The sequence below is a fragment of the Struthio camelus genome, chromosome 2 (assembly GCF_040807025.1).
Source record: "Struthio camelus isolate bStrCam1 chromosome 2, bStrCam1.hap1, whole genome shotgun sequence".
In the NCBI taxonomy this organism is placed as follows: domain Eukaryota; kingdom Metazoa; phylum Chordata; class Aves; order Struthioniformes; family Struthionidae; genus Struthio; species Struthio camelus.
In genome coordinates this window covers 69983406-70007536 of record NC_090943.1, presented here as the reverse complement: position 1 = coordinate 70007536, position 24131 = coordinate 69983406, and the positions used below count along the sequence as shown (strand labels likewise).

The window sequence follows — 24131 nt, the reverse complement described above, 5'->3', positions numbered from 1 at the left end:
TCCATTGGGTAATATCTTCATTACTGACTTATATTAGCAGATCCACAGCTTTGCAAGTTGTTCGTTTTAACCTGTATATTGCTATGAAAGAGCATTCAAGGGACATAGCTATGCTGCTGCAGCTATGTGATCTGGATTACTTCTGGTTCTAAGAGGGTTTTTTTTAATGAATGTGGTGTTATACATCTCATCTAAATTGAAATGCTTTCTTCCTCCTCGTTTCCTGGTGCGTTAAAGGATCTTGTGTTTATGAAGTAGCTAAAAATCAGGGTTGGGGGAGAGGAGGATAACAGGAGGGTAGGTATGTAGGAGAAAGAGCAGCATCTTACTATAAAAATTCTGTCATCCTTCTCCAATATGCCCTATAGGATTGCCCTATCTGCCAATTTTGAATAAATCTAGCAAAGCTACCCCGATCTTTGAAAGATGAGGAATTAAAACAGGCTAAAATCCATTTGAAGTAGTATATTCTTCCTTGTAAGCAAAGTCAAGTGCTGATGCAGCTTTTAGTTCAGCTCCGGGCCTGAAATCCAGCACTTTGCAACTAAGCTTTGTGCTCCTCACGTCAGGCCCATTTCATCTTTTAAGCAGTGAGAGCTAAGTAATAAACTAGCGTCGTTATAAAATTCTGGAGCCAGCTACTGCCTTCAGTGTCCTCTCAGGGCATCCTTGCCAGTTACCCCTTTGAGCCAGGGGTTGGAAGGGTCTCCTGAACTGGAACTAATGCTGAACTTTGTAAATGTTGATCAGGACACATTGCTGTTCCACAATGTTAAAGGGCAATAAAGAGGTTTCTGGAGGTTGTGTGTTGTAGGCTACTGAGCTTTCATACCAATGCTGAGGGAGCCTGCCCTCTTCTGTCAGGACTGCCCTTCCTGATTATCAAACCTTGGTTTCTACCTAAAAACAAGCTTTACCGTGCTCAACTTGTGTCACAGTTTCCAGTTGTGAAAGAGATTTGAAGCCAGCTGCTAAAAATTTGTATTTAAAAGTTCTGCTTTTGTCAACAGAAGAATTAAGCTTAATGAAGTTTGGGCTTGAAAGTTTGTGTAGCTTTTTTTGGTGTTTGTTTATTTTCTTATTTATTTTGACAGCCAACACCATTCTGTGTTAGATCTGTGGTCAGTTTGGGAACCAGCTAGACATTTATTGGAAGAATACTCTGAGCAGGCTTTCTCCACAAGTCAAGTTCTTCTGTGTCACTTGAGAGAAAGCATTTCCATATCAGGACATGGATTTATAGACCTAACTTTGCTCCATTCTTTATTCCTGTCTGTATCCTAGGTCAGTGGATACTTCTGAATTTTAAGGCATTAAATGTAATGTGAATGCATGCCGTATGGGATGTTTATTCATAAGACAAGTTAACACTAACATGTTGAGTAGTGAATTGATACATTAAAATGGAGGTATATAAAATGGAGGTAAATAAGCAAACACACAAATAAGAATACAGTGTCTTGTGCAAGTGTTTTATGATTATGTTTTATTGTTATGTACATATGAATATGTATACATGTTTTCTCTTCGGTCTGAATTTGGAGAATTGAAACTGAACAGGATCACTTATTTCAAGGGTCTGTGTAGTGGCTTCACTTTAAAAGAGCTTTCATGTATTAGTGGAAAATAAAGATTGGGAGCTTTTCAGAGTTCTATGTTTGCAGGTTAATGGTACCTGGTTTTGATTTCTGAAAGAAGCTAAGTATGCATGTATGACATGAATCAGATTGCCCTGTGGACTAATACTAGGTTAATATGCTTGAATGCGTAAGTATACTTTACATTCATAGGCAAGATTATACTTTCCCCCTACAGATAAGTGGAAAGTGAATGGTGCAAGGGAGAATATTGAAACACTTGGTCTTATTCCATATAATAGCATAAGTGGAATCCAAGACTCCTCCCATTCTAATGATGATGCATGGAAAATTCTAGGAATTGTTTTGTCATGTGGGAATTATCTGAACACTGAACTCTTAACTGCAGGAGGATTTCTTTCTTTCAAAGACACAGGGTAATTATAGGGAAAAATAAACATTAACACATTATTAAGGATAAGAAGCAAAAAAACCTCAAGGAATCAGCTTTGAGTTTAAGGAAATAGAAATTTTGAAGATATTTCTAACATATTGTTGACATTGCACAGATGCTCAAGACTAAAGAATTTGAGGTAAATTTTAATACGAAGGTGATATTTTAAATAGTCTACAACATACTGCAACATTGAAAGAAAGAATTTATGTATTTTGTAGTTTTACACTAATAATAAGTGACACCTTTAAAATGATGGTACAACATTCAGGTTATCATCAAATGCTGAACCTTTTAGAGAAGAGAGAGAATAGGGATAGAAATGACTTAAGCTCACTTATCATTCCCTAGCAACTGGATCTTTTTAGAGCCCACAGGTTGTATTTGGTCAAACTTTGTTAGCAAACTGGGTGATCTTAAACTTTCACAATGATGGCTTATAGGTCTGTTGTTCTGTTAGATGCTTTCTTTTCCTAGTGGCTTTATCTGTAGCAATCTAAATGAAGGTAAAACATCCTAATATTGGACAGATGAAGGAGGAAGGTGGTGTTTGTTTATGGAAATAACCTGAGGGACTTACTTTCTAATTATTGAGAAATCTGAAGATAGCTGCTTAATTTGATGTCTGCTAGTTTGTTCTTACTAAGCACTTTTAACAAATAATGTCAGCAACCTGACCAAGTGAAAGTAGAGATCGGATTTCAAGAAAACAATTTCAGTTTGCTCCTGAATTTTGACTTTGGCACAGGAATGATGTGATAGGATTTTTTTTTTTTTAATTTATTATTGAAAGGCATTTATACTGCAGTTTGCTGATTCTGAAATTTATATTGATGGTATCACAAAAAGTTAGTATAACTTCTGGTATCTACTGTTCTTAGGTCATTATATTATCAAGAAAGTTCATATGGGAGTACAGACAGATGTGTTCTGCTGCTTTGTTCATAGCCTAAATAGAAATGCTTGTTAACTTTACAAGACTTTACAATGGCTACAGGACTTTATTCTTTTCTCTCCGTTATGTGTTCCAGTATTTAGATGGAACATATTCAAAGTCTGTCCAAAGAAGAGAAAGTGCATGTAAACCAAGATTAGAAAAAGTTCTTTCAGAATTGCATTTGAGACAATTTGCACATGGTATTAAATGTTATATTTTGTTTTTAATTATGTTCAGGTTTTTCTGAAGCCTTCCAATAAACTTCAGGGGCTTAAACTTTCTGATCAGATTAATTCAGTTCTGTTTTTGAAGCTACCTTTGTCTCATTCTAAGACTATGGTACATAAGCTTTCCAGATGTGGAAGATGTTACTTGTCATTCTAATACATATAGAATGTGCTCAGATACCATATCTGAGTGCTTTTAAATAAGCGTTTATTGAGCAGTAAGGCAAACTTATTTGCAACCTTTGGTATAAAAATGCGGAATTTTCCATTCTTGCTCTACTTTGAATTGTTTGCCAGGAATGACCGTTTGGAAAGTATGCCTCTCAATTTCCAGACATGACATGTGGGAAAGGATTACATATACAATGTCAAATAATTTTTCTCTTGCATTATCTTTCTCAGGCACAGTTGACACTTATGTGTTAGTACGTGTGATTTTACTTTTAAACTAGTTGACTTTTAAAAACAGGCTATCCTTCTAGAAGTAAAATTATTAGGCAGTAAGAACCAGAAAAATAACTTCATCTGAAAACCAAGGGGGAAGGAATATTTTTCCTTCCCCCACCATTCTAGATTTTTAGTTATGAGATTAGACTCATTTATCGTTGGTCTGTTCAAATATATATTTGTGAGAACGTGAAGATTATAGTTTGAGATGTGAGTATGTACACAACAAAGCAAAGTCAACTGAAAGCATTAATACACTTTTTGTGTTCTAATCAAGAAATATTAATGGTAAGCTCTATAAAACATGATTTATAGGTCTAATGTTTACTATAAGTGACTGTATAGTCTTCCTGGAACAGAGTGTATCCAGCAGAAAAATCTTTTTTTACAAGTAGATTTGGGAATTTTGAGAATCCATCCTCTAACCAATTTTTTTTTTTTAAGAATATAGTTGTTATTCTTAATTTTCAATATTAGATACACTAAAGGAGAAAAATCTTGATTAGAGTTTTGTTTTGCTTTATTTTTTTGAGAAGGAACATGATTGTTTCAGTTATTACCGAGAATCATTGTAGGTGTTACGTTTAAAATAATGAGCAGTAACGTCTATCTTAAATGTTAGTTGTGACTGTGGATGTAAATTATACTTCCAAACTGCTCATATTAAAACGCAATAATATGAAGTTATAGGATCTTCACCTCTAGTTTTACTGCTGCATATTATTTGTTAATTTAGGAGATGTTGGTGCTAATCTGTGTCCCTGTATCTTGAAATAACTGCTATATGAAGTTTTAGGCTGGAAACAAATATTTATTTTTATATTGAGACAGATCAGTATACTATATGACTGGAAAACAATGAAGACACTATGAAACTTGATGCCTTTGAGGCAGAAAGTGATCTGACCTATTATAGGCTTGCTTGTCTGATCCCTTCGTAGGGACTTCAGAACATACGTTGAAGGAAAGAATTACCAGAGGGAGAATTTTCCAAAGTTAAATCTAGAGTGCTTCTTTTCTAAGGAAAATCATTTTTGATACAAAAAAATGCAATGGATCAAAACTCTATGGGCACAGGTGAGTATTTTGTATGGCTTTTCATGGGAAAATACTGAGCTGGAGAGTATGACATCTAGAAGAATTACGAGATGAGCAAGGAGTTGGCTCCAAAGCTGGCAGTAGTTTCTGCTGAAAAGGAAAGGTTTTAAACTGTAAGAGGGTTTCTAGTGGAGTTCTTGGGACTGGCAAATTTCATTAACCTGTTGCTCTTTAACCTTTTCAGTTAATCAAAGATGTAAGGCTTTGAGGCATTAATAATGATTTAAAAAAAAAGATATCAGGATATATGATGTAGTCGGGTTACCTTGAACAAGGAATAAATATAGTGGGGGAATCAGTGGTGTAAAATAATTGTTTTTATGAGACTAGGTAATATTATCTTTTTAAGCTTGGAAATTTTCAGTTGGAAACAGTAGAGGAACAGAACCTTAGTAGACCTCAGACTGAGCTACTGATGGGCTGTGGCTAATAAAAAGGCGAGTGCTGCGTTTGTATGTATAAGGCAAGAATCTTCACCCAACATCGTGAAAGTATTAATAGTCTTACTCTTGATGTTGGGGCCACCCTTGTTGGCGTGCTGTGTACTATTCCTGGCTACTAGCAGACAAAAGGATAAATCCTAGCTCAGACAGGCATGGAAAGGAAAACTAGGATGCTATTCAAAAAGTCTGTGCCTGAGGAAAGGAGAGGTTGCTTTGTTTGTTCTAACAGGACACAATGTCGGGTGCTCTGAATAAAAGCGTTAGGTGAGTAAATAAATACCAGCAAGAGAGAAGGACTTTGTTAGCAGAAGAGCAAGTAAACTAGCTGTGTATAAATTAGAGTCGAAATTAGAAGAAAGTTTAACACTCTTTTCAAGCTCATAGGCATGTTGTGACCAAATAATCCAGGCTGTTTACTGGTGGATGACTGTTAGAGGTCTAAATGAAGAAAGCATAAGCTCAAACAACACATGAGGAGCAATGGATGTTGTTTCAATTTGGAAAAACCTGAAGAGGTGCTTAATTGTGAGATTACCACTGCCAGAAAATGGTGACAAAGCTTTTGTAGAAGAAAAGGACAGGCAGATGTGCTATGTTGTGCTGTCCTCTTTAAAATATTACTTTATACCATTTACTTTGTAGAATTTAACAAACTAGGAAGTATTATTTGAGTATTTATCCCTCCACCCTGAAGAACTAACGGTCTTCGTTTATGTTAGATTTATAGAGCTCTTAGAAAGTGGATCTTGATCGTCCCAGCTTCTGGACAGTACTAAAAATAATGAAAGGGTTCTTCCTCTTTAATTTCCAGTAAGCTGTAAGATTTTGAGCTTGGTTAATCAGAATTCCCTAAATGTAGCAAGAATTTATTGTGGCACAGGGAGAATGTAATAGATGTCAGTTGTGACAGTGCCATACTATTGAATATTAATTTTGGCCTGCGTAGCATCAGGTGAAGTACATTTCGAGGCAGACTTAAATGGAGCTGAATGGCAGGCATGTGTCAAGAGCTGGCTGATGCAAAAGCTTTTACAGAGTAAGTGTTGGTGGATTAGGAAGATGAAATGGAAACTTGCTTTCAGAGTGGGAACAAATAAACATGTAGGAAACGTTTCTTTTTAGTAGAAAGAATTTTTCAACTCTTGAGATCAATTATCTTGAGAGCATGTGTCATTGAAACTAAACAGACTAGTGTAGAAACTGCATAATTTTTATTTATTGTAGAAGAATATCTTACTAGTTATTTGCTGTGATGATTCACTGGGTTAAGGAGAACTTGGTTCTAATGCCCAGTTTAGCTGAGCTGTGTTTGTCTTGTTGTTCAGCCTTATTCCTACCTAGGAGGGAAATAAAAATACTTTGTGTTATAAAGCACTTGAAACAGTATTTCAAAGTACTATCAGGCTTTGGACTGTCTATTAGAATTGATGCCAAAACACAAAAGCAATGGTATGCCATGCTTATACTGTCGTGTTTTACACCTAGATCTGAAAATTTGTTTATGTGCAAAACAGATGGAAGACCAAATAACGTGAGCTGTATGGGTGACTTTAGGTGTATAGGCTGAAAAATAATTCGACTGTTTCTTAAAGTCACATTTTATTTTCTTTAAAAATCTATCTGTTGATGGGGAGGGGATGCAACTGTGTTTAACCTGAAACTCCCATAGTTTGTGTTGGGAGGGTAACATTTGACAATGTGCTTGTGGCAAGGAAATGCAGACCCTGTCTTCATATAAGCTTATCAACCTGAGTAAATACTGATTTTGGGGGGAAGGTGAGAGGGGGACGCCTTCAGCTTAGGGGATTTTAAACAATTGAAAAAGATTTTAACAGTTGAAAGTGACTGTTGTACTTGGTTTAGGTTTCTGGAGTGGGTGCGGGATCTCTAGGCACTGTGGAGGAGGGAACTTCCTGCTTTTCATACTTGAGAGCAAGATGTGGAGCCACAGAATAGTAGTACTGGCAATTGCTTGCCGTGTGAAATGTGGAGAGAGGGGGAGGAGAAGAATGATATTGTATGTATGTAGGTAGAGGAAGCTAGTACTTGTTGAGCAGCTAGATTTAAGAGTTTGGAGTCATATGGGAACGTTGCGAAGAAATAGAAATGGAACTGCTGAGCAAGGAAGTTGGAATAGGGAACTTTATTATTTTACTAGGAAAGCAGTAAGAGGATTATGGATTCACGTGCAATTGGGAAGAGGAGGATGAAATTGTGAGAAGACAGGGAGAGAGAAGATGAAGTTGGAATTGAGATGAAGAACTGGAAAAGTTAGAGATGAGGTGGGAGTGGCTAGATAATGCTATTGAGAAGAAAGTAGACTGAAGGGAAAAAGATTGAAGAGTTCCAATTTATGGAGGTAATTATCAGAAGAATCTACTTGCTATAGTCTTCCCGACACCATTTTTAATGAAACCTGAGACTCCTGAAGTCTTGTTTGCTTTCTTTTAGTGAAGTATGTCTCATTCACTGTAATTACTGCTTTTGTTCACAATATCACTGTGAATTTCTCATATATAGCTCAAGTATCAGGACTGTGCATCACGGATGTAAAGTCATGCTTCAGAGTTGTGAGGGTGTCATGTGATGTCACTTGATAGAGATTTTAGCCTTCTGCTTAAAAAAAAACCCCAAACAACCTTGTGAAATGGTATGTGTAATAAGGCAGCGCTGAAGAAAAACAGGATGCTCACAAATCAGGAACTCTCTTATTTCAGAGAGCTAAGGTGGCATCTGCAACTTTCATTGGACCATCTTGTGCACATATATGGATAGTCTCTGATAGTAGATCTCACAACTTTTATGGAAGATGCTACCTCACTGACTACACTGGATGGAACCGCTTTGGAGATGCCCAGCATCCTGGCTGTATGCAGTGAGGAATGCTTGTCCGGATGGTTCTTCCCAATTGTGGCTGAAACTTCACAATTTTTAAGCTAGGTTTAAATCTGTACTACTTCAGAAAGATTTTGGAGTTGATCAGCATGATGACTTGAGTGTCCCGAGCAGCAGCAGTCCTGTTAGGAAAGAGGAGGGTGGGAACGTGCACCTGGGCAAAAGGGAGTGCAGCACAGACTGAGAGACTTGGGCTTGATTATGTTTATTGTGAGAGCTCGCTATTTGTTATAGAAATTTAAAGAAAATGGGAGACTGTCAGAAGGGAAAGAGTAGTCTCATGCCTGATGGCTAAATGTTGTCTACACTGTTTTCTTATGTGAGTGCTCCAGAAAATTAGGCACAGCTTTTCATAGGAATCCACTAATTGTGTAGCTGTTATTTTACCTTTAATCTGGAGTCTGGTCTAGAAACACTGAGCATGCAAATTGCAAAGGAACCTCTAGGAGTTCTGCTCCAGCAGTAGAAAGTGTTAGGCCAGTATTCAGTACTCCAAAATAAGCTAGCAGAGTGCTACATCGCGGCAAGAAAAGAGGTAGCTTAATGGTAGCTGAATATACAGAGACTGATGGGTAGGTGGGAATTTAGGCTGAAGTACAGTATCTTATGGCTAGAATAGACTCCCCTCTGTAAAATGTTGATATGTGTAGACTTTTCCCTGTGAGAGCTGCTGAGGAAAAGGGCACAGCTGCTTTGGTAGTGACAGCAAGGGGCCACAGCAGCCTCATGTGGCTGTAAGCCACAGCTGCAGCCTACAGCTCCGGAGAGTGGCAGTACTCAGAAAACCTCTGAGCATGGGAAAGGAGAGGAAGACTGCTTAGAAGTAAATTTGACCAATCTCCTGGACTTAGGTTCATGTCAATTCATATCACAAGACTTGCATATTTTTAAGGGATACTCTTAAAAAGAATGCTTTGGTCAGAGTAAGATTCCTAGATTACTGAGTAACTCTGAATTAGCAGTTGTTTTTATTCATTAATTAAATTTATGACAAATTTCAATTAATTGTATTTTAAAACCTCTTACGTGCTACAGAGTTTCACTTCTAAAGTTTTATTGTTTTCAGAAGCAAGACACTGGTCAAGCTTTGTTGGATATGGCCTATAGCCAGTTGGGCGTGACAGAGAAGGAATATTTTGGTTTACAGCAAAATGAAACATCGGTAGATTCTCCTGTAAGTAGAGTAAAAAAAAAAAATATATATATATATATAAAAATAGTATTTGTTTATAAATATTTTTAATCCATCTAATAGTTTTTCATTTCACAGCGATGGCTTGAACCAAACAAACCTATTAGAAAACAGTTAAAAGGTAAGACCTGTTTTTAATACCTTGGTTATAGCTGAGCTGTAGTCCAGCTTTTCTATGGTCTTGTGACTAGAATAAACACAACTGTTAGATGTTAGTGTCCAGATGGTACACTTTCTTTGAGAGCAAGTCATTGCTCTCGTTGTGAATCTTTTCATCAGCGCTTTTGGCATTTCGTACTGCTACCAGAATGCTCATAAGACCTAGGTAGGTCACTAACATTGATGCCATAATAGCATCTAAACCTGGCCTCTGAGCAGCGTTTGACAATATGGCTCTGAAAGCGGTAGCCGTTTTATGGTGCCAATAAACTCATTCTTCTGTAGAAAATAAGGAAGAGGGGTTTTGATCAAGGGACGTGAAGCCACTTTTACGTGGTTTAAAAACAATATGTATTTTCAAGTGTCTGTTGTTTTGGTATGTTTATTTTTGTAAACATCTTCAGGTAACACAGAATGCTTACTAAGAAAAAGGAGAGCTTAAGGACAGGCTGGGCCAGCCAGCCACTATGACACTGCCCAGGTAGTTGCCCAGGAAATATAGCCTGATATGGCTGAGTTGCACAGTCATGATTTCTGCTGTAAACCTTTTTAATTATGTTTTAAGGCTCTCTTATTTCTGTAGCATGCTGTAGATTGTGTATGAGTTGAAATAACTCCATATATTTTTAATGTGGTGAACTGCTGTTAATTTTTGCATTTGTATGTAAGTTAGGACTAAGCATTGTCCTGATTGAGGCACTTAATAAATGTGCTTCTCTTTCTAATTATTGCAGGGAGCACAGATGTTAATTAAGTAGTGCCTTTATATGAAGTAGCATATACAAAGTACTTTAAAGGAAAATACCACTGTATTTAAGAATATTTTCTTCTCATAGTTGGCATGGGGGATTGGGAAAGACCTCTCATGGTTTCCTTCTATTTCAAGAACAAAGCATAGGAGATTTCTACGTGGTTGTTTGTTCATGTAATCCTTCTGTAAATATAGACAATAAAAACATCTGATTCTTTCCTTTTTAAAGAGAAAATTGATTTGGTCTTCTAAAACATTGCAGGAGGTTTTCCCTGCACCCTTTGTTTTCGCGTAAGGTTTTTTATACCTGATCCCAACACACTTCAGCAAGAACAAACCAGGTAATTTCTATGCTTGATCTTTGCCTCTATAAACTAAGAATGTGTAGAGTTCACTCCTCTCGCCCCCGCCCCAATTTGGTGAACAATGTTTTATTCTGAATATAACTCTCTATAATTTTTTGTATTAAAGTTGTTTGGAATTAGCTGTTTGATGCGATGTGTGGAATGAATGGTTTCTGCTATACACAGTCCGCACTTTAAAGATACAAATAGAACATGAGCTAATACAAAGATGTTAGTTTTTTTTATTGCACCTTCAATTCCTTTCTTTGAACCCTTCAGCAACTGAAGCATTTCTATATTGTGGTTTTCTCTTTTTCTTTTCTTTTATTTTCTGAACCCTATAGTTATCCAGATACAATGATATTAAAAATAGGAAAGTTGAATGACTGAGCTATCTGTGTCTCCTTAGTCCACATTAGGAGTGTTGTATCAAGAGTAAATCAGTATTTTGAACACGTGTAGTAGGCTGGCGGGGGGAGGGTTGTTTCAGGGAGAGCAGATAAGTTCTCATTCTCTATGTTGCCCGTTACTGGTACCATTAGAATTATGATTTTACAACATCAATTACATCTTCAATTACAACATCAATTACATCTTCAATTAACTTGTTGCAAGACTATTTTTGTTCAGTGTGTGTATTTAGAAATAATTCAGAGACCCATGAATCTGGTATTTCTTGTAACGTTCTTCATTGTTTGGCTGAATGTTAACAGTTAAAAACGTCAGTGACTGGAGGTGTAAAGAGTGGAACATGTTAAATAATTTTCTTATAGAAAACTTAATTGTTGACCTGTTTTAGTATTTTGCTAATCATGCAGTGGTAAGCTGTGCTGCAGTTTTAAACTAAAATTTTTCAAAGAACAATTCTTAGTTCTTCACATCTCATCTCTCCCGTATTGCTATCAAGTTGTCACATGCTCTAATGTGAGTTAAACTAAACTGCTCCTAGAGGATTGTTGCAAGAGCTTTTGTCAGCATCTGCTACTTGAGAAATGTGTCATCAAAAACAGTCCCAAGATGGACTGTCAGTTTTAAACAAACAAAAAAAAATACATTCAAGATTAATATTCCTGGGAGAAAGGGAGCCCAGTTCTGTAATGGTTTTTGTTCTGCAGCATCATTTATGGGACTGAGTTACTTTTTAGGTACGTTCTATAACACAGGGACATGAGAAAAAAAAAATTATTATTTGACACTGATACTATGGTCCTGAATTTGTAGTACAGACTGCAAAACGTCTCCAGAACTGTTGTGAAAGAGAATGGGTATATGATCACGTGTTTGTATATGCCAGTAAGCTTTATTCACCTGCTTGTATCATTTGTGAGGAACTCTATCCCTGTAATAGAATGAAATTACTACATATAACCATTTAAACCATGCCCTTTAAATGTTAAAGTAAATCAGCATTTTTTTTTTTCCCAAAATTTTTCCTAGGCACTTATTCTTCTTGCAGCTGAAGACTGATATTTTGGAAGGAAGGTAAGAAGAATTTTCACTTTCTCCTTAATTCTCTTTGTTTAAAAAAAAAAAAGAACTTTTTGTGAAGGTATCGATTGTTGCTATAAAAATTTACCTCTTGAAATAATGCTTTAAAAGAAAACCAGTGGTGTTACAAATTCTCACTTAGCTTACTTGTTAAGAAAAGTTTAGGCATCAGTTGTGAATGAATTGTAGCAGATGCTGTGTTTCTGCAGGTAAGGTGTCAATGTTAGAGATCTCCCTTATGCAAGGAATGGTGTGCCAGATGCAGCTGTCTAAACATGAGGGACCCATTGTCTTCTGCAAGTTCATGCTGTTGGTTTTTGCAGTCTTGGATTATGTGATGCATACGGTGGGCATACACTCAATGACTCTTTTGCCTGTGATGCCTGTGTGTTTGTGTATTAAAAAAGGGGGGAAAAGGTGGTCTAAATATTTGCTGCCAAATATAAGTTGCGTTTAGGATTTCTTAGTACGTGTTGGTTTTCTTCTGTGGAGTCACTTTTGGACTTTAGATCAGAGCTGTCTTTGTGTTTGTCATTTTGGCTGAACTTAGTGTCTGTATCTAGTTTTGAATATACCAAACAGCAGCTATTAAAATCACATCCAGAGCCCCAGAAGAATCCTCTTTTCAGAATAAGCATCCTGCAAGGATATGAGCATGTCCTTTTTGGACCAGTTATTTCCATTCAGCTAAGGAGCTGTTATGCCACCACTAGCTTTTATCATGCTACTATGCGATGACAACCAAACTTTGTAAGAAGGAGACATCTCAAAGAGAAACATAGGTCTTGATGAACTTTACTAGTTGCAGGAAGATTGCTAACACTTGCTTTTATGCTGTCTGAGTCTAAATAAAAATATTTCCCCCCTTTGCAGGTTGTCATGCCCTCTTAATTCTGCTGTTGTCCTGGCATCATATGCAGTACAATGTAAGTAGTAACCAATCTCTATTGTTAACAAATATGTTTGACCAACCACTTTCTCTAATGCTCTGCCCTGAAAAATAAAGAAAAGTTTATTTCCTTATCTCTGTGTGGAACGTTCAAAAGGCTATAAATGATACTTTGTGAAAAAGGGGAAGGTAATTAAAGATAACCTCTGGACAGTCTAAATAGAAAAAGCATACTTGTTAATTCTATCCTATAGAAAAAATATTGATTGATGCAAGAATAATAGTGTCCTTATTTGTGTGTGCCTGTAGAACATGCATTGCTGACCGAAAGGTATGTTTCTATTGTCATTGCAAACAAAATACTGAAATGTAGTATATGTTACAGTAACTTGGAAGGAAACTGTTCCAGATAAATGCAAGAACATCTAGAAAACGGTTAAGGGGAAGGTACATTGATTGTGATTAAGAAACTAAAATATTTCCATGTAATGCTGTTTGAGGAAATGCTGCTTTTGTTAGACATGTAAAAACTGTCTGGCACTGTGCAATACATTAAGATGACTATATTTAAAATAGTCTACTTTCTGATCTGCTTGCTACTAGTAGAAATAAGCTCTAAGGGAAAAATCTTCTGTAGGAAAAACAAAATGGAGCCTGACTGTATGCCTTAACGGCTTCCTAGAAGGATGATGAAAAATAGCTGGCGGGAGATCATTCTAAGTTAACAACCCCCCAAAAGAGAAAGCAGTTAACAAAACAGAGTTTGAGGGATCAGCTGAGTTTGTATGTTCATAAAAATGATTGGCAGGGGAAATCCTACTAGAATAGTTGTGTAATCATTTGACTGTTATATATTTATCTCATTTCTTTGTGGAAAAGCTAGCAATGTCCACATAAATGACTGTAAGAGGGCATTTGTGCTTCAAATAAGGACCAAACTAAATTAAAAACATACTTTTCAAAGGAGAAAGTGATGAGAGTGGTGAACTGCTGGTATCTAATGAAAACCCTAAATAGCTATGAAACATTCACTTTTTATGTTCAAGTATATCATATTTTGCACACGTTTATTAAATGGAACTTTAACCAGTTTTAAGCTTTAAAAACAAAAAAAAGTTGAAAATTTAAAGAACCAGAATATATTTTCTATAATAGGCTAGAGTCCAAACTTTGAAGGAAACGCATATCCGCTTCTAAGTGTATGTTTGGAACACTGTGGGGCAATAGAACGCTGAAACAGTCGGAACCATTGGGATTGCTAGCGTTAGTGCACTGAAGAAAATGAAGAGGTACACCACTGAAGAGTACAAATATTGTATCCCAATTTTAGGTTTTAATACCGTTTTCAAAATGACTTATGTCACAGGCAGCATAGCCCAGATGCCAAACTAATTCCTGTTTCCCTTTCAATTTTATCTGAGTTTCCTTTTTTGTTCTTTGGGTACCTACTAATAGAGTTATTTGTACTAAAAGACAACACATGATAGAGCTTGGTATGTGGAAGGTCAGTAAAGATTGTGGAAAGGTGCTGTTGTGTTCCTTAGCTTTCTCTTTCCCAGTGGATTGTGGAGTTTCTCATGCAGCTACTTGCCTTGTTTTTCTAATGGTTGATAGTGCTATTACCAGTTTTAAAAAATCTATATATTTGGTTTTTTGCTAGCTGATAGCCTTTCTATTGCTGTTTGTATGATGCCTACGTTTATTCTATTAGTATCTACCCCAGCAAAGAATGAAATATTCAGTAGAGATGTATTCCTTTAAAAAAAGTGGTTTTTGTCTTGCTGCCAGCCTGTTGCCATTAACTTGAAAGATGATGGCATTAAAAAGTCTCTCCAAGATAAAAATGTATAAATCTCTATTGATTTGTATTGGATAGGATTCTGGTCACCATAAATTGTTCTAGATGATTTTCTTTTAGTATTTTGATTTCTAATTATACTTTTTAAGGAGAGTTCAGGTTCCTAGGTATGAGGTATTTGCTTGTTGAAAAGCAGCTGTCTGCAGTTGTCGTGGATCTGTTTTACTTGTTATTTCTGCTGTTTTTTTTAGTGGTTTTCACTTTCTGGGCTACTTTTCCAAAGATGGAAGAGTTGTCATGGCAGAGAGGGCTGAGGGCTTTCATAGTGCATGAAGTTTGATGTTTACTATTTCTGTTCTTGTTTAAGTGTGGTTTTTACGTGTGGCAGTTGTGTAGTTGACTCTTAGATTTTGGGAGTTTTGCAAATGGAAACTTGGTGGCGATGGCTGTTATACAAACAGTATGCCGTTCCTCCGTATTGCCCCTTCCTCTGAAACATTAGTCTGCCTTTGGCTGTGACATAGCTTGTGTTGTCAAATGGTACTAAGTTACAGGGGAATACAAGTGTGCGTGAATACTGTGTCTGATTAACTAGCATGTCGCTAATCTTGATTACAAATGCAGTTCAAAAACTTCAAGAACAAGTTAGTTTAACATCACTAAGTGTGTTTTTGTGACAGAAATGTGTTTTATGATCAGTGGAGTTTTGAAATTCTTCTTAAAAATGACTAAGCTATATTTCAAATAATTTAAAAATTAACTAAACTAAAGCATGAAACCCTTATTAAAATAAAAAAATCTAATGATCAATTGTGCCTCTTGTGTTTTTTACTAGTGTAAAATGTGAATATTGTACATATTCTATAAAATTAAATAATGGACCTATTCAGTGCCTACTGCTTTTCATTTATTTATTTTTATTAAAATGTCAAATAGCTGATTTACCACTACTTGTTTTCTGTAACCTCCTCTAGTAAATTCCCAATTCCAGGACAGTATGGAAATGCACCTAACTCTATAGGTATGTGAGAAGTCCCATGGATTTGGTGGGAATGCATTCTCAAGTGCTTAAGTGCTTTTTTAGGTTGGGGCCTGAATCTAAAGCACAGAAATAAAGCCAACAAGAAATGTTATGAGTACTTTTAAGCTTTCTTTTCCCTGAGCATCTGTTGCTCAGTGATTCATTATGATTGGATCTTTTTCTTCTCTGTGCTCTTTCCCTCACCTCCTTTGGTACTGTTCCTCATTCAGCTATGCTGGGAGAGCCAGGAGGTTTCTCTAGCACACTGCTACTTTTGACTAGGAGTTTGTTCAGGAAAGGGTTGGTGAGGGTAAGGAGTCATGGGAAGTTGAGCTTAGTACGGAGGCTACTTGAGAACTAGGGGCTAGAGCTTGCTTGAATTTTGGGAATGCCAAAAGACTGAGGTGACCTCTGTCTCCGAGGCAGAGGTAGACCATAATGTTTGGAGGAACAATCAGTTCATAAAATCAACAGAATGATTACTTCAAACACTTAGTTTTTTTGAACCTGTAAAGCAAAATGCTACACGCTAATCTTTGGAGCGGAGAGTCCCAGTTTGGGGTATTAGCCAATGCTTTAGCCAAAAGGGCTAATCTTTTATCCTTATTCGTTGCTTTTATCCTATTATCCTTTTTTCCCCTATTCCTTGTCCCTCCCCATTTACTTTTTGAGATGAAATGTCCATGTACTTTGCTTTTCTCAGTGCATTTTCTAATTGTAACTGTATGGTTTCTGAAGTGCATTTTGTATTTGAGATGAAGATAGAGCACAGAACAACTCAGTAAAATTCAGATTTTCTGTTTTTTCCTTCCTTTTCACATTTTTTGTTTGCTTTTTTTAACTGTGGCTGGTTTTTGCGCTGCTGTTTTCATAAAACAACTTACAATGATTGTGACTCATTTTTGATTCTGTAGTGGTAACAGATAACTTAGAGACGCCCATTGGTGTATGTGTAGTTAGCATCTTTTTTTTCCTTTGAATGTTATTATAGCTTTTTAAATGTCTAATCTCTCATTCTGTCTTAACACAAACTGTCATAAGTCTATTCAGCAGCTGTCTACAGTCATCTTTGGACTGAACCTTTCAAAGGGCTTTTTGAGTGTGAGGCATTATTTCCTTTTATAAAACTACCATGTTTTCTTCCCTGTTTATTCACATTATAGTTAATTCTACTTGTCTAATAGGGAAGTCATGCTTGCCTACTGAGTGGCTCAGCAGATGAGAGTTCATACTCTTGTCCTTATTTGCATACACATACTACTTTTAGAAACACATTTTCTTCCTCTTAGTAACCTGTTATGAGTTATTTTGGTCCTTTTAGAGTCTCTTTCTGATAGCTAAGCTTTCCATGTGGTGTCTGTAATCTCTGCACCTGTGAGGATTTCACTCATTCGAGTGCTCTTGTTCAGTGACTTTTTAACAAGTGTCTGCGTTTTGATGTTGATCCTTCTTTGAATCTAAACTCTGCTGTAGTGAATTTTTTCCTGGTTCCTGAAGCATAGTTGTATGTGAATGTTTTGTAGTCGCTGTTACTCAATGGTTCTTTGATAGTAATGTTTTGATCTAGATCCTTTGTTTAGTGCATAATATCTCATGTGTTCTCTACTTGTGCCAAGAAGTGATCACTTAATCTATACTGCTCACATTGTACAGATCAGGATGTGGCTTCTCATTAGCCTTCATTATTGCATTTCACTCCCTCATCGCAGCACATCAGTCATTATTGCCATACTATTATGGAGGTCGCTCATGTGGCATTAATATAGATATTAGGATATTCCTATAGGTAATCACAGATTGCAGTTTTGCCCCTGAGAATTTGTACTCCTTAAAATAAGTTAACTAATTAACCTTTTGCCTTCTTTTTCCACTCCTTCACCATCATGACCAGCTGCTATTCCTGTATAGTTTCTACAGTAGACTTATCCTTTTGCTTGGTTATGTTCTCTTCTGCTGAGATCCTGACCTGCTTATGTAATTGTCTTTTGCAACCAGGCAATTCGTTTCACCTTGTGCTTTATTCATGTCACCTACAGTATTCAATGCTGCAAAAAAGTTACAAATTCAGGGTGAAACTACCTGATCTTTTTCTGGTATGCCTCTTGGATCTTTAGAGGGCTGTTTTTTAAGGGACTAGGTTTGTGTAGGCATTGTTTTGAACCAAATAGTCGGTGTTATCTGTAGGCAATTCTACTTCATGTTTAGTCTCGTACATTTCCCTTTGACACCTGTAGTTATGTGGAATGCTTGTATGCAGAAACTGGTTCTGGTGCTATTACTTTGTACACAAACTTTTCTATTCTTATGTATAAGCAAACTGTTTAGAATTGGAGACCAATTTGCTGCTGCTTGAAGAGTCCCAAAAAGTTATGGAGTAGGAAATGGTAACCTCTAAAGTTATGCAAAGCTAAAAGCTGATTTCCTATGATGCGTTGTGGAGGGAACTGATGTCTCTGGAAATAAAGAATAGGGTCAGACCAAAGTGGTGGTATTTTGGTGCTATTAGAATGCAATAAAAAATAGTAATTTCTAAAGCTGAAGTAATTTTTTTTTTTTTAATGGGGTCATGTAGTGAGAAGCTTCGATGCTGAAAATAACCTTCTGTAGGTAGAACCATAGAAGAATTTTTCTCCGAAGGGACTTCTTCACAATGCAGTGGGATTGCTCAGAGCCTTTCCAGTTCAGTTTTGAGTTTTCACTGCTGAAACTTGTCTATTACTTATCATCCTTTTGCTTTACAACTTCAGAGTCTGGCTTTGTCTTTTTTGCAACCACCTTTTGGGTAGTGGAAAACAGAAATGAGGTCCACACTCCCTTATCCTGTTGTGTAAGCTGACTGACTAATGGTCTTGGAAGGAAGTACTAAAAAAAAAATAAAGTAGTAATTATCATAACTACTGTTGGCATCGGTGACTTTTCTCCACTTCTATAAATCTTTCCACAATTAAGCTGCTCTTTTAAAGATTTTTTTATTTGTTTTTATGCAGCAATACCTCTGATACCTGAGCTTCTTTTTCTGGGGAAGATTTGTGTGCACCCGTAGAATTCCTATTGATATCTGTCAGTGCTACACAAATATGCTTGATCCTGGTCTTTCTGTATCTGAATCTTGTCAAAACGTGTGTGTTTTGTTTTTTGTTTTTTTTCTTTAAACTAGTCCTCCTTTTTTAATAACTTCCTGTACAAAATTCTCTTTGCTGCCAGGAGAAAGAAACAAAACATACACCCCTCCACCCCCTGTTAACTGAGCAGTCAAATTTTTTTTGGCAAATTCTGAAGAAAACATGACTTGTTTAGGTTGCAGTAGGGCATAGAGCATTTGTATCTTGTGTTAAGGTATATCAGTGCAAACTGTTTTTTTCAAATGTTAATAAATTCTTACTGTATTGAGAGCTTATGCAAGTCATATGTGGGCAGATCAACTTGGGACTTCTGCCAAGAAAAAACTATGTGGCACTTGGCTATTGCACTCTTCCTTTACCGAGAGCTATAAAGTAGAGGTGCTCTTGAATACGGCCTTCTAAATGAGTGTTTTAAAGCTTTTCATATTAAGTATGTAACTTTCCAAAATATGAGAATCTGATACGCAAATAACTATTTTTTTCCTTCTATTCCATTTCCTTGTGTTAATTTTACTCCATGTTCTTTCCCAGTTATAGTGAATAAAAGAGCAACAAATGTCGAGAATGGGGAAAGGTAAAAATATGCTTTTTTACTGTGACTCTATCCACACTGAGCCAGTATATGCTGGTCCATATGTTCAGAGTGGAAGCTCTGTCAGGAGAAATTTAGATTGGAGGGAAACATACCTTTATTTGCCTCCCCCTGATCTCTCCTAGAGAAATTCAGTAAAGAAGCATAAATCTTACGAGTTTTTCTTCCTGCTGCCTTCCGTTTTGATATGCCCTAACTTTTTCTTGTATTTGGATAATTAAAATCCTGCACAAGATGATTACTCTTCCAAGATGTCTACTAATCAGCATTTATAGTTTCTCTTCAACTCTGACAGTTGGCTGGGGAGTTGGAGAAGCAAGTAGTACTCTAAGCTGCTCCCCTTGTTGACATGATCTCAGATAGCTAGAAAGAAGAAGAAAAAAGACCAGAACCACCTCCATGTTTGGAAGATGAACCAGAAGATGCTACATCATAATGAAACAACAACAACAGTTGCCCTCTTTAGAGAAGGTAAAATTACAGTAAAAAATATTTTTACCTAATACAAATAAATTTAGAAGTGGACAATTACGTTGTCTTATTCTTGGCAACCTGGTCTCTTCCCACTGACAGGAGTGCAATTCAAACGGGCTGCAACAAACCTCCATCACCAGAACAGTGTTAAAAATGTAGGTTCTCTTTCATAGAAAAGATGAAAAGTGCTAATGGCTAATGAACAGAAAATGATCTTCAATCAACTATTGTCATCTGTGAAACTGCTTGTTTTATTTTTACATTGTTACTAACATCTCTACTTTGTACAAATAATTATTGTTGTTCCATAGTCTTAGCGTTAGTCTTGACAGAGACTTAGACTTTTGTTAATATATAGGTACTCCTAAAAATTACTTCGTGTTCTTGTTATACTTCTAAATCTTCTGACTTGATTTTTTTTCTTTTTTCCTCTTCAAAGAGATACAATTTGACAGCAGTATTCAAATAGATGTTTTGATTCTGCTGTAAATATTTAATCTTTTGCTAGCCATTTTGCTAATCTAATCTAAAATTTAGGCTACCCATAAAAAAAAGAAATATCTAAGCATTGCAGGAACATCTGTGTTCACAATAAATTACTTAGTGTCTGTCTGTCCACTTTCTTTTCTGTTTGAACACTTGATGCTGACAAGTATGCAACTATATTTTAGCTTCTGACGACATTTGCTCAGAAAATATTTTGTTATCTCAGTGGTTCAGTTTTCTAGGCCACAGAAGTCATGCTTTTCATTTATGTAAGTTGCAAATACTGATTTTTTTTTTTTCTCCTGCATGACAGATACTTCCTAGTTATTGTACCTGCAAATTATTTCTGAAATGCACAACTTCATTTAAATCACTCTTATATATTTTGTATTTTCTGGAACATGATGGTATGGTATTATTCTGCAAATAATAGTAATAGTATTGTCATTAAAAGTATGCTCTTTAGCTTTATGATTTAGTTGAAGTTTTCCATGCTGCGATGTTTGCAATTTGTACGGGTACTTTGTTTTGTGTTAATTTGCAAATTACACAGATAACTTCTGGAGAGCTTTAATGTGTTAAAGTAAAGCCTTTAAGTTGGGAGGAAGAAACCAGAACAGCTCAGGTTCCAGTAATTTACTTAAGCATCCTGTCATTTCGGGGTTTAATCACCTTTTTTTATGAAAGCTGTAGTGCTTTCATGAAATACAGGTTTAAATTTACTTGCTTGAAAGTAAGTAAATTTTTGGCAAGCGGGTAAGTACTTGATTTGAAGCAAGCACCCTTCCCCTGCCCCCCTACTGCCCCAAATTTTCCATTTCTGTAACAAGTAAAAGGTTTGCGTGTGTGTGTGTTTTGTTTTCCAGGATATAAACTTATGCTGATGTAGCTTTTAAAGAAAATTTTACTTGGGCTGAGGCTATATGTTTATAGTCGTTTGCTGCTTTCATCTATTTTCAGATATTTCACTGCCTGTGGATAAGAATTAGCTTTTATGTAGTAACTGTGTTTTTTTTCTTTAAAAGTACTATTCAGTATCATTTTGAGGGGATAAAATTTTGGGGAACATTGATTCTTAGTTTATTTGGCTATAAACGTGTGTTTACATTTTGGTATCAGCTGTGTCAATGTTATCTGTAAATCAAGAGTTACTTCTCATGCTATATTAAGCAACTCACGTTCAGCTGAGACGAGTAACAATTGAACTGTTAGGACAGAGCCACGATAATCGGTTTGAACAGTTTTTACTTGAGAGTGTGATGAGTAGATGCTTTTGAAGTGAGTCATCTTGGTGAAGACTTCTAATCTGTTAATGTCAAGTGAATGCATATCAAATTTTGTTTGTACTGAAGCAATTTGGTTTCCTCTCATGTTATGGTACTACATATCTGCTGACATGGCATGTGCTGCCTGTCTAGTGTTGCTACAGGTTGTAATGCAAAAGTGTGGCTATATGACTGACTACACGTGATATCGGGTCATTCAGTGCCTGAACCTAGTTATAGTAGGCATACTTTGAAAGATTTTTATTCGCTGATGTCATAAATCACTATGTTCAACACTGCTTGTCCAGTGGGAGATAATTCCTAATTCTTGCTTTCTTCTTACGTGTGTTTTACATATCTTGATATGGACAATAATTATCTAACTATGAAAACATTGTGTCTGTGCTTCTTGTTTCCTGACAGCTCAGCTTGGAGACTACAACTCCTCAGTGCATCATTCAGGATATCTGTCAAATTACAGTTTTATACCAGAACAGAACAAAGATTTTCTTACCAAAGTAGAATCACTACATGAACAGCACAGGTAACCTTAATTCTTAGTTCTTTCTCATCTCAGGAGTCTTTTTTAAAAAAAAAAAAAAAAAAAATCCAAATCTTAAGAGTTTTAGTACAACAGACCGTTTTATTTCATGCAATTGCTAATACATAATACTTGTTCTTAGCATATTGGTTCAAAATTAATTTTATTCAGAGTATGATGTTAATGTGTTAAAATTTTTAAATAAACTTCTAGTTAAAATAATCACTAGATCGGTTAGTGCTACGTGTTAATAATGTCAGCCATCTAGAACACTGTATTAAGTATTTGAGGATTTTTTGATTGAAGGTTTTGGAGACTATTTCTGAAATCATATAGGGTTTTTCGTGCATTTAGAAGAAGAAGAAAAAAGCAAAAAAAAAAAAAAAAACCCCAAACCAAACACTCCTCCCAATAACTTTGTGCTTTCTGTCCTCTTTTTCTGAGTGCGATACAAGGGTTGCAGCTGACAGTCCCAGCAAGGCTGCTGCTAACTGTTCTTTGTGACCTTATTCATTTTCTTGTAGGACTGCAGATTAGGAGTTAACTGCGGTTGATCACATACTCGCATGCTGCTTGCAAATATGTTAACCTAAGAAATTGTCCATGAACATTTGAGCAAATGAAATCTGAATCTCAATTGATTTGTTCTCTCTGTCCTTTGCTACAACAGAGCTAGTTCCCTACTCCCCTAGTGTCTTTGATTTCTTGCTTTCCACCCTGAAATAACTTCTTTTCCCCCTCTCCTGGATGTTCTTTAGCTTCTTTGCTATCTTTCCGTGCTCTCAACTCTCCCTCTTGTTTTCTAACTGTTGGTGGGTGAAAGATGCACTGAATGGTTCTGAAATTCATATGTGCCGACCAGCACAGTCCAGAACGTGCACGATGTTTAGCCATTTATGGGGTGAAAACAGAAAAGATGATCACTGTGCACACACTGAAACCATTCCCTCTGCATAGCTACTAATATGGACACTTTTTCCCTAGCTGTTTATGTTCAGGAACACAACATCTGAGGCCTCTACTTCTTCCAAATTAACTTGCAATTACTAGTAGCCTCAGAATTTATTAGAGGGGTCTTGTGGACAGGCATAAATGAACTCTTTCCTTTAGGAAAGCAATAGCCTCAGGTTACTGAGGGAAGATTCTGAAGGGTCTTGAAGTGGGTGTGCTGAGGTCATGGCTTTAATGCTATTTTTGCTGGAGTTACAAGATTGGTTATGTACTGCAGAGAGCAGACTAAAAATTGCCATAGATACAAACAAAGGCATGATGGATCTGTTGGAAAGAATTCTCTCTTCTTTAGGTCCTTTCAGAGAAATTGGTGTTTTAATCAAGCGTTTGTAGTAGTTTGAAGCATTGGTGGTTGAGAAGCTTAACTGCTCTATTTGAATTCAAATAAGTGATGGTAATTGCCCTTCGAATATTGTTATTCATAACTTTATATTAAATTCAGATGCGACTCAGTGGACGGTAACTGTTGGGAAAGCAATTGGTATCATATTGAACTGGCTAAGCTTCAGAAACTTTGTAATTGTGCTTATCCTTCTGTGTTCATCCTTGAATTTACAGAGGGATTTTTCTGTATGTAGCTTGTTTTAACAAGGCTTTTAAAATCTTTTTTCACTTAAGCAAGCAGCTTGATGTCTTAGGATGTGCATATTATCCAAATCGGTAATGATTTCCTACAAATGGCTAGATTTAGCCATCCATTTGAGGAGAAGATACATTTGAAACCTCATATGATGTTTGAGCTCCAGATGTGTAACAAACCCTTGGATATTAAGAGCCGTAAAAATTGGAAGTTGGCACTAAGATCACCTTCATCTTACCTATTTATCTCACTGAGGAATGGAGACCTGCTTAAGGACCTAAAGGTTTAGTTTTCTCTTCAACAGAGTGTGAGGCGGCATAACAAAAAATAGGCTACGTGA

At 36.3% G+C, this 24131-nt stretch overlaps 1 protein-coding gene across 10 annotated transcripts in view; it reads left to right on the top strand.

The window, feature by feature from the left end:
• The window catches only part of PTPN3 (protein tyrosine phosphatase non-receptor type 3), a 137616-nt gene that overhangs the window by 34826 nt on the left and 78659 nt on the right, over nt 1-24131 (top strand). For 6 of the 10 annotated variants that reach the window (XM_068936204.1, XM_068936203.1, XM_068936206.1 and 3 more), the window contains exons 3-8: nt 9145-9252; nt 9334-9391; nt 10443-10521; nt 11962-12006; nt 12886-12938; nt 22083-22203. In XM_068936204.1, coding sequence (XP_068792305.1) covers nt 9145-9252; nt 9334-9391; nt 10443-10521; nt 11962-12006; nt 12886-12938; nt 22083-22203 — 464 coding nt within the window. Of the gene's footprint in view, nt 1-9144; nt 9253-9333; nt 9392-10442; nt 10522-11961; nt 12007-12885; nt 12939-19793; nt 19906-22082; nt 22204-24131 lie in introns of those variants that run through there. The other 4 variants (XM_068936207.1, XM_068936201.1, XM_068936208.1 and 1 more) reach the window with 3 other exon arrangements.